At 42.2% G+C, this 11,357-nt stretch overlaps 1 protein-coding gene across 2 annotated transcripts in view; it reads right to left on the reverse strand.

Moving 5' to 3' along the window:
- Positions 1–9,906, reverse strand: part of LOC141139439 (kyphoscoliosis peptidase-like) — a 93,471-nt gene extending 83,565 nt beyond the window's left edge. For both annotated transcript variants that reach the window (XM_073625515.1, XM_073625514.1), the window contains exon 1: positions 9,673–9,906. In XM_073625515.1, coding sequence (XP_073481616.1) covers positions 9,673–9,769 — 97 coding nt within the window. In that variant the 5' untranslated portion in view covers positions 9,770–9,906. The remainder of the gene's footprint in view (positions 1–9,672) is intronic.
- Positions 9,907–11,357: the final 1,451 nt, after the last annotated feature.

Raw genomic sequence — 11,357 nt, forward strand, 5'->3', positions numbered from 1 at the left:
TCCATTGAGCTACCACTAACAGAAGGTTAACTACTTGCCTACTGGGCACTTTTACCCCCTTCCTGCCCAGGCCAACTTTTAGCTTTCAGCGCTGTTGCACATTGAATGACAATTGCGAGGTCATGCAACACTATACCCAAACTAAATATTTTTCACACAAATTCTTTTGGTGGTATTTAATCACCATTGGGTTTTTTTACTTTTTGCAAAATAAACAGATACAGACCAAAAATTTTGAAAAAACAAAAAACAAAAACTTTTTCATAGTTTGTTATAAAATTTTGCAAACAGGTAAATTTTCTCTTTCACTGATGTGCGCTGATAAGGCTGCACTGATGAGACAGCATTGATGGGCACTGATAGGCTGCACTGAAGGGCACTGATAGACTACACTGATGGGAACTAAAGAGACCGCACTGGTGGGCATTGAGGGGCACTGATAGGTGACACTGATGGGCACTGATTGGCAGCATTGGTGGGCACTGATTTGCAGCACTAGTGGGCACTGTTGGGACTGCACTGATATTCAGGACACTGATAATCAGTTCCCTGATCATCAGTGTACATGTCCCTTTTATACAAGCCGGTTATCGGCTCTCTTCTTCTCGGTAAAGAGTGCTGATAGCCTTCTGTTTACCTCCGTGACCAGCTGTGATTGGACAGAGTTGATCACGTGGTAAAGAGCCGCTGATTGGCACTTTACCTCAATCTGTGATCAGCAGTGTCCAAAGGACACCCCCCACTGAGGGGTGTGGCAGGCGGGATCACCGGAGGCCGTCATATGGCCTCCCAGAACTGGACGACTGCGCTGTAGCTGTAGTGGAACTTTACCCATAACAGCTTGATGAAAAATAATGTTCTTCAGCAAGGAATATACATTCCACATTAATAATCATGCTACCAAAATCAGTGTGTGCTGTAAATTGCCTCCAGCATTGTTACTGTTTTTTTTCTTGCTGGAGGCTGCCATTTTGCTAAAGCCCAGAGCCCCTGAACAGCAGTGAATCTTTAGGCTGTCATTAAAAAGGCCTCTACAAATTCGGCACAGTGCAGAGCAGGTGAGACAGTGTATTTTGGGATTTTAAACAGTATAGGTACTGATTTTTTATGTTTTACATAGCTATACCTGAAAAAGCAGCCAGCCTGAAGTGATCCAGCAAGACTTAATTTTCTGACTAAAGTTCCACTTAAAAGTCAACCCAAAATTTGGGTGACTGGTGCCAACTGGGACAAGAAGTGAGGAGACAGGTGAAAAGCTTAGGCAGCTTTTTTTGCTGTCTGTGAACCTATGCTGAGATGTCCCCTTATTTCTAATCTCATTTAAAGTGTTTGTTAACTCAGATATAACACTCAATACCAGCCCCTCTATTAGAGCCTGGCATAGCACACTGTAGAAGTCTTTTATAAAAACGAGCATTGTAAATACCTGTGTAGCACTTGGTTGCTACTAGTAACTAACATCCACCATGTCACCCTGCTGCCAGACCTCCATCTATCACTTCTGAGACAATGAACAGTCATTTGCGTTGTTTTGTTTTGTTTATTGGGGAATATAACTTGGTTGAGGGAAAGGAAATATGGGATGCCCATAGAACAATTGCATTGCCATAATATTTAAGAATTAGAATGAAAGGTTGAGCCGTGAAGTACTGATGTACACATAATATCTACAGGCACTTCCCCTGCATAACACCATGCAGACTATTTCTCCTCCTCTGCGTATCTCCTGCAGACTATTCTCAGGACTTCCACCCTCCTGCACAAACTTCCACTGTAGATCATTACTCTTCCTGTCACATCATCCTCTTTTGACAAAAGAGACCAGTGCAATTTCCCAGTCCAATTCAATGTCAATTCCCGGGAGGCCGTCATATGACGGCCTTCCCTTTCCTTGCTCCCCGTTGCGCGCTCGTCTGTGTTGGCCGTGTCCCTTGGACACAGCCAATCACAGATCGCTGTAAATGGCCAATCACAGCGGCCATTTACAGAGCGATCGCCATGGCCAATGAGCGATGATCTCAAATGTAAACATTTGAGATCATCGCTCATTGCTGGCTCTCTCTCCTCACACAGAGACAGTGTGTGAGGAGAAGGAGCTTCTGTCAGCGATCTGTGAGTTTTCAAAAATGCTTATACAGTGCCTACAGTGCCCACAGTGCCCCATCAGTACAGTCCACCATCAGTACAGTGCCCTCCTGTGCCAATCGGTGCCCACCTGTGCCAATCGGTGCCCACCTGTGCCAATCGGTGCCCACCTGTCTGCCCAGCAGTGATTAGTGTCCAGCTGCACATCTGCACAATCAGTGCCCACCTGTGCCACCTCATCAGTGCCCACCTGTGCCACCTCATCAGTGCCCACCTGTGCCAATCAGTGCCCATCTGTGCTGCCTCAGTGCACATCTGTGCAATCAGTGCACATCTGTGCCGCCTCATCAGTGCCCATCTGTGCCACCTCATTAGTGCTCATCTGTGCTGCTCCATCTGTGCCGCCCCATCTGCGCCGCTCCATCTGTGCCACCCCATCTGTGCCGTCCCATCAGTGCCCAGCTGTGCCACCTCATCAGTACACATCTGTGCTACCTCATCAGTGCACATCTGTGCCATCTCAGTGCACATCTGTCCCACCTCATCAGTGCCCACCTGTGCCACCTCATCAGTGCCCACCTGTGCCGCCTCATCAGTGCCCACCTCTGCCGCCTCATCAGTGCCCACCAGTGCCACCTCATCAGTGCACATCTGCACATCTTTTCCACCTCATCAGTGCACATCTGTTCCACCTCATCAGTGCCCATCAGTGCAGGCTTAGCAACCATGTCCAAAAGAAGCTTTTCTGCCGAGGAGGCGTACCAAATACTGTCCCAGGCCGACGAGAGCAACAGGGAGCTCTCTTTTTCGGATTTCCTTTTTCGACTCCGATTCTGAGTCGGACATAAATTATGAGCCAGTCCTCAGTAGTGGAACACTGAGTGACTCAGAGGAGGAAGATATTCGGCCCGCCAAACGAAGGCGTTCTGGTGAGGAGGCAGTGGCATCTACCAGCACTGCAGTGCCATCCACCAGCATGGCAGTCCCATCCACCAGCACTGCAGTCCCATCCACCAGCACCGCAGTGCCATCCACCAGCACTGCAGTGCCATCCACCAGCACCGCAGTGCCTTGGCAAGAAAGGCCAAGGACCCATGCCAGCCTTCCCTATGCCCTGCAGAACCCCTTGTGGCTTCCTCCTAATTCAGGAGAAGCCAACATTCCCCCTTTCACTGCCCAGCCAGGAGTCCAGGTGAACATGGAGAATTTTTCCCCAATAGATTTTTTTTATTTAATTTTTACCGAGGACATGCTGTCAAATATTGTGGCCCAGTGCAACCTTTATGCACAGCAATTCATTTCGAATAATCCAACATCCTACTATGCCCGTCCCTATGAGTGGAGAGACCTAACGGTGGAGGAGTTGAAGGTTTTTTTAGGGCTCACATTTAATATGGGACTCACAAAAAAAAACACTTTGATGTCCTATTGGTCAACCCACCCCCTCCAACACATGCCAGTATTCTCCAAGGTAATGCCCAGAAACAGATACCTCATGATATTGAGGTTTCTTCATTTCAATGACAATACCCAGTGCCCTCCCCGAAATGACCCAAACTATGACAGACTTTTCAAAATTCCGCCACTTTTAAATTATTTTTCTGCACTATTCCCCCCCAGACAAAAACATATGTGTGGATGAGTCCCTTGTTAAGTTTAATGGCAGGCTTAAAATAAAACAATATAGTCCCAGTAAAAGGGCCTGCTATGGGGTGAAGGTATACAAATTATGTGACCGAGTCACAGGTTACATGTATGCCTTCAAAGTGTACGAAGGGGAGGACACCCAGCTGCAACCCCCTAATTGCCCAGACTACTTGGGATCAAGCGGGAAAATTGTTTGGGACCTCACATACCCCCTACTGGAGAAAGGCTACCACCTGTATGTATCAATAAATAGTAAAGTGGTCAGTTGCGCTTATATTATCCTCATATGCCCATTAAAATGGTGAAAGGTAAAAAATATACTTCTAAAAGTACCTCCAAATAATCTTAATCTACAAATTCTTACAAACTTTTTAAAATAAAATATAAATCAATCTAATCCCACCATTATACATGTATTGTGCTCATAAAAATGCATTAGTGATAAAACTTACTGAAATGTGTCTGTGCTTTAAAACATATCTACTGCTCATAACAAATAAATAAATAAATGCAAATGTGCAAAAAGGTATGCAAAAAATCTTCCTTTTTCTAAAAAAACCCTTTTTCAAGGTCACGTGGCAGTGACGTAACATGTAGGAGGAACCTGTCAAGTCCCCAGCATCTGCAGTGTGTGAGCGGCGGTGAATGCAGCACATTACCGCTGAGCTCCGGTTTGCAGCTGATCAATAAAAAGCGATCCCACTGAGGAGGTTATGTGAGTGGAACATCTCTACCTGATAGATAGTATCCAATTAGTGTTTAAATCTCTGCGCAATGGATGTATAATTTCTTTTTTTACATGTCCGGAACCTGAGTGAAGGAGCGATTAACATCAAAGAAGAAGTGAAAGAAGTAAAAGTAACACATTTGTTTGACACCAATTTCATTTAATTTTGTTTCAATATTGTCACAAGATATTTGACAATGAGGAGTCTGATTATATAACACTTGATGAATTAGCTACATTTCACATGAAAGGGATTTTTTAGAAAAAGGAAAATTTTTTGTATACCTTTTTGCACATTTGCATTTATTTATTTATTTTTTGGAAGTTTTAAGGAGCTCGGTATATATTTAATCAGATATAATCTTATTTTATTTTATTTTATTTCATTTGTTATGAGCAGTAGATATGTTTTAAAGCACAGACACATTTCAGTAAGTTTTATCACTAATGCATTTTTATGAGCACAATACATGTATAATGGTGGGATTAGATTGATTTATATTTTATTTTAAAAAGTTTGTAAGAATTTGTAGATTAAGATTATTTGGAGGTACTTTTATGCCGCGTACACACGGTCGGACTTTTCGTCTACAAAAGTCCGACAGCCTGTCCGACAGACTTCCTGCGGACTTTCGGCGGACTTGCAGCAGACTTTCTAACGAACGGACTTGCCTACACACGACCACACAAAAGTCCGACGGATTCGTACGTGATGACGTACACCGGACTAAAATAAGGAAGTTCATAGCCAGTAGCCAATAGCTGCCCTAGCATGGGTTTTTGTCCGTCGGACTAGCACACAGACGAGCGGATTTCGGGGTCCGTCGTAGTTACGACGTAAAGATTTGAAGCATGTTTCAAATCTAAAGTCCGTCGGATTTGAGGCTGAAAAAGTCTGCTGAAAGTCCGGAGAAGCCCACACACGATCGGATTACCAGCCAGCTTTAGTCCGTCGGCGTCCGTTGGACTTTTGTAGACGAAAAGTCCGACCGTGTGTACGCGGCATTAGAAGTATATTTTTTACCTTTCACCATTTTAATGGGCATATGAGGATAATATAAGCGCAACTGACCACTTTACTATTTACTGATCCATCACTTATTGAGTTGCAGCTATATTATTTGGTCATCTCATATTAACCATTTGGTCTCCGTAGTAGCAACTCGTAACCACGTCAGCGCTTGAGCTTTTTATATATTTGATTATAGAACCACCTGTATGTAGACAACTTCTACACATCTCTGCCCCTGTTCCACAACCTTCATCGGAAGAAGACGCCTGCATGTGGTACCGTAAAAAAGAACCGGAAGGGCTTTCCTCAAAGTCTGGTCAATAAGAAATTGAGAAAAGGAGAAACTGCAAGTCTACGAAACAACAAGATTTTGGCAGTGAAGTGGAGAGACAAAAGAGATGTGTACATGTTGTCTTCAATCCACGATGATACCTTCATGGAAATCCCCAGAAGAAATGGCCCCATACAGAAACCTAAATGCATCTATGATTATAATTTGTTTATGGGGGGAGTCGACTTGAAGGACCAGATGCTGGAACCGTACCTTGCTACAAGACGGACATACCATTGGTATAAGAAAGTCGCAATTTATTTTTTTCATTTGGCCATCTACAATTCATATGTCATTTATCGTAACTCCACCCAAAACCCCAAACGCTTCCTTGGCTACCAGGGGGAAGTTTTCACTGCCCTTATATTCCCAAACGGCCCCGCAGAAAATATCCAAACAGATGTTCTAAGTCGACTCTCCCAACGCCACTTTCGCGATAAGATCCCTCCCAAACCAACAGGCCAACGAAGGCAAAAAAATGTAAGGTGTGTACCAGAGCAGGATTAAGAAGAGACACATCTTTTTATTGTGCACAATGTCCTTCTGAACCAGGCCTCTGCGTAGGTGAATGTGTTCACCGTTACCATACTTCACTAAATTATTAGTGAAGTATGGTAAACGTAAGCCTCTGTTTCTGCAATTTACCCTCACACCCCTTATGCCACTGCCTCCTCTGTAACTGACCCTGTCTTGTTATTTGACCACGCTTCTGCCTAACGATTCTGTACATACCTCTGCCTGATCTGGAACTGACCCTGGACTGTTATTCGACCATGCTTCTGCCTAACGATTCTGTACATACCGCTGCCTGATCTGGAACTGACCCTGGACTGTTATTCAACCATGCTTCTGCCTAACAATTCTGTACATACATCTGCCTGATCTGGAACTGACCTTGGACTGTTTGACCATGATATTTGCCTGCCTCTTGGACTGATCTTGTACCCTGATACTGGACTAGTGGGATTCAACACAGGGGTCTCACATATGTGAGGGGCTCCAGAATTGTTTTTCTGGATGAAGAAAACAATTTTTTTTGTTTTCTCAATCCTAGATTAGGGTCTGGAGACTCAGAGGCTTCAAAGAGATTTGGGTGGGAGAAGCCTCTACCCCTGTCCCCATTCTGTCCTGAATGAAGCCCTACTTCTGCCTGTAGGACTTACTGCCGTCATGCCTCTGGCTGTCGCACTGACCACACCACATGGACCTGCCTACTACCAGGACCAATATTTTTGGCACTGCGGACAATATCTCTGCCTGCACTGAACCTGGACTTTATATGGACAGTAACCCTGCCTGCTGCCTGGACAATTGTGTTCGCCGCTGCTGACCAAGTCCCTCCCTGCTGCCTGGACCAGTGCTATCCTCCTGTGTACAACTGCGCTACTACAACCACAGGTAATCTTTTGTTTACGCTTTGCTCAATGTATTTTGGGGTGTAATTCTTGGTATGTGCATGCTATGTGTCCCTGGAACACCTGACGGTGTTCCTTGCATGTTGGATCTCTGTATGTGGCCAGGCTGTGTAAAAGTCTCACACATGTGGTATCACCATACTCAGGAGGAGTAGCAGAATGTATTTTGGGGTGTCATTTTTGCTATCAAAATGCTATGTGTTGGAAATATCTTATAAACGGACAACTTTGTGTAAAAAAAATGCGTTTTCATTTTTTTTCCACATTTTTCAAAAACTTCTGGAAAAAAATGAACTGTTCAAAAGACTCATTATGCCTCATATATTATACGTTGGGGTGTTAGCTTTCCAAAATGGGGTCATTTTGTGGGTGTTTCCATTGTCCTGGTGCTCCAGGGCCTTCAAAAGTGTAATAGGTGGTTGAGAAATGTGATGTGTAATTTATGCTCCTAGAACACCTGATGGTGCTCCATGCATGTTGGGCCTCTGTATGTGGCCAGGCAGTGAAAAAGTCCCACACATGTGGTATCGTAATACTCAGGAGGAGTGGCATAATGTATTTTGGGGTGTCATTTTTGCTATCTAAATGCTATGTGTTGGAAATATCTTATAAACTGACAACTTTGTGTAAAAAAAAATGCGTTTTCATTTTTTTCCACATTTTCCAAAAACTTCTGGAAAAAAATAAACCATTCAAAAAACTCATTATGCCTCATAGATTATACATTGGGGTGTAAGCTTTCCAAAATGGGGTCATTTTGTGGGTGTTTCCATTGTCCCGGTGCTCCAGGGCCTTCAAAAGTGTAATAGGTGGTTGAGAAATGTGATGTGTAATTTATGCTCCTAGAACACCTGATGGTGCTCCATGCATGTTGGGCCTCTGTATGTGGCCAGGCAGTGAAAAAGTCACACACATGTGGTATTGTAATACTCAGGAGGAGTAGCAGAATGTATTTTGGGGTGTCATTTGTGGTATACACATGCCATGTGAGAGAAATAAGCTATCACAATGACAATTTTGTGGGAAAAAAAAATCTCAATTTTGCAAAGAATTGTGGGAAAAAATACAACTTCAAATAACTCACCATGCCTCTAACTAAATACATTGAAATGTCTACTTTCCAAAAAGGGGTTATTTGGGGGGCATTTGTACTTTACTGGCTTGTTAGGGTCTCAGGAAATGAGATAGGCCACCAGCACATCAGATGTGATAATTTTTTTATGATTTGCACCATAGCTTGTAGACTCTAAAACTTTCACGCAGACCAAATAATTTCCACAAATTTTTGGTTATTTTTACCAAAGATATGTAGCAGTATAAATTGTGGCCACAATTTATGAAGAAAAATTACTAATTTGCAAAATTTTATCACAGAAATTAAGAAAAATTCGTTTTTTTTTCAAAATTTTCGGGCTTTTTTCATTTATAGCGCAAAAAAAAAAAAAACCCAGAGGTGATCAAATACCACCAAAATAAAGCTCTATTTGTATGAAAAAAAGGACAAAAAAATCAGTTGGGTACAGTGCTGCATGACTGAGTAATTGTCATTCAAAATGTGAGAGCACTGAAAGCTGAAAATTGGTCTGGATAGGAGGGGGGTTTAAGTGCCTAGTAAGCAAGTGGTTAAGGGACCAGGATCTGTATTTTTTATTTTGGGTTAACAAACACATAAAGTGAATTAATATCTCCCCAACAGGGTTTAATATTTAAAAAAAAAGTTGTGGATTTGTTTTACTAGAAACTGTCAAATAACATCAGTGATTCATTGACGTGCAGAGCTGTAAACTGAATAAAAACAAACTTCAACAGTTGAACAAATGTCACTTTCTAAAAAAAAAATGAACATTGTAGAAAAAAACAAAACTGTTTTTAACACTGTGCACAGTAGACATATACTGTACCTATAGAGATATAAGCATATTTACACAGTGTCAAAATATTTAAGTCAGTGTAGCACCAATAAAACACAATATCCTAAGGCCTAGTACACACGATCAGAAAATCGGACAAATAATACCGCTTTCGAAGCAATTATATAATCTGATCATTAGTACACAGCTTTTGAAAGCCGATTCTGACAGTTCATCTGAAATTATCCGAAGGGACAAACACAAAAATATTTCTCGTACAATTTACGTTTAAGCAGTACAGTATTTGTCTGAAAAAAAATCGGAAGAGCAAGCCCACAAATGATCGGATATGAAAGAATACATTACAATACAATATAACACATTACATCACTTCAGAAGTTGTATTCTACCATACGAGAATTTTCACAAGTCGAGTAACCTCTTCACTTCGTTTAGTAGCAGTAAAACATAACAATGCTTTGTAAAAGGGCTTATTCTACCACAAGATTATTATGAGAGTGCCAAAACTTTGTGCCTACAGCCTCTAATGATGAAAATCTGGCCCTGAATTGCATATATATAAAAAAGAAATATAAAGTACTCACATAGACAGTAGATACACAGGTAAAATGGCAGCAGAGGGAAACAAAGGATTCCAAGTAATACGTTCTGCCACGGCTTGAAACGTTGATGAAGTGCCATGGTGTTTGTAACTAGGTTCTCCCTTCTATCTATATTCCTACAGTTTAAACCACAGTTCAGGTTTATGTATAGATATGATATCCTTGAAACACTGTGCAGACATAAAACCAATAAAATGACCTTTGGATAAATTGTTCACTTCCTAGACATCCTCTTTTACAGCTCCAGTACTGATAACCCCAATACAAGATAAAATGTTGAGTAACATTGTAAAAGCTTACAGCAATGTTTCTCAATTCCAGTCCTCAAGGCGCCCCAACAGGTCATGTTTTCAGGCTTTCGATTATTTTGCACAGGTGATTTGATCAGTTTCACTGCCTTAGTAATTACCACAGCTGTTTCATCTGAGGGAAATCCTGAAAACATAAACTGCTGGGGCACCTTGAGGACTGAAGTTGAGAAACACTGGCTTACAGCATCGACATTGTAAGAAAAAAAAAAAAAAATAATACACAATCTTAAATTTACGCCGGTTCTTATCTAACTTCCTGTATCTACGCACATTTTACAACAAAAAGGATTAAAGTATATGTAAGACGCCTTTCACACTGGGGCGTGGGCGCCGTTGGCAGTAAAGCGCCGCAATTTTTAGTGGCGTTTTACCGTAGTTTTTGTGGGGGTTTTCGGCTTCTAGCGGGGCAGTTTTAACCTCCACTAGCGGTCGAAAAAGGGTTAAAACGACCGCAAAGCACCCCTGCAGCAACGCTTTGCTAGCGGTTCTGCAGTGGTGCCCATTCATTTCAATGGGCAGGAGCGGTGAAGGAGCTGTGTATACACTGCTCCTTCACCGCTCCAAAGATGCAGTTTGCAGGACTTTTTTTTAGAGTACTGCCAGCGCACCGCTCCAGTGTGAAAGCCCTCGGGCTTTCACACTGGAGAGACAGGAGCGGCTCTTTACAGGCGCTATGCAGGCGCTATTTTTAGTGCTGTAGCATCTGTAAAGCGCCTCAGTGTGAAAGGGGTCTAACAGGAATCACTAAAATATCATGTAAGCTACATGATAAAGTAATTTCAAAAGTAATTTTTCCCTTTTTAAATCAGCAGCTTTCATTAATATAAATAGATGATTGTGCCATGAAGGTTCATCTTCCCTAATATAAGCACTTCCTGTTATATTATGACAACGCTCCATCCCTGTCACACCGCCAAAGCACCCAACATGAAAAATGCCAAGCAGCCATTGCCGCAGTGCATGCATGTAGACAGGTATTGGGTGCAAAGGTGCTGCAAGAGCATGACAGGGTAAAAAAAAAGGTGAAAATAGTATCGTATTTGAAAAATGGCAATTCTTTATGAAACACTGTTCTTTAGCACATGCAATGTCATTCAGTTCTGGTTTACATCTAGTTTACCTAAATGCATTGCACCATAGCCATTGGTTTCAAGTCCTGTTTTATTTTTATTTTTTTCATTTATAAGGAACTCTGTAACCATTACATTTACTTCTCCAACATGTGTGAGCACCCACCATCAACCTATGGCCATTGTTAGTAACATCACAGCAGGAAAACCAGAATGTGATCTCCCATCAGCTGAAACACCTGTGACTTTTATCATTTTAAGGCCCCATGCACACTGGATGTTAAAA

This window comes from Aquarana catesbeiana, linkage group LG04 (assembly GCF_042186555.1).
Source record: "Aquarana catesbeiana isolate 2022-GZ linkage group LG04, ASM4218655v1, whole genome shotgun sequence".
Lineage (NCBI taxonomy): Eukaryota > Metazoa > Chordata > Amphibia > Anura > Ranidae > Aquarana > Aquarana catesbeiana.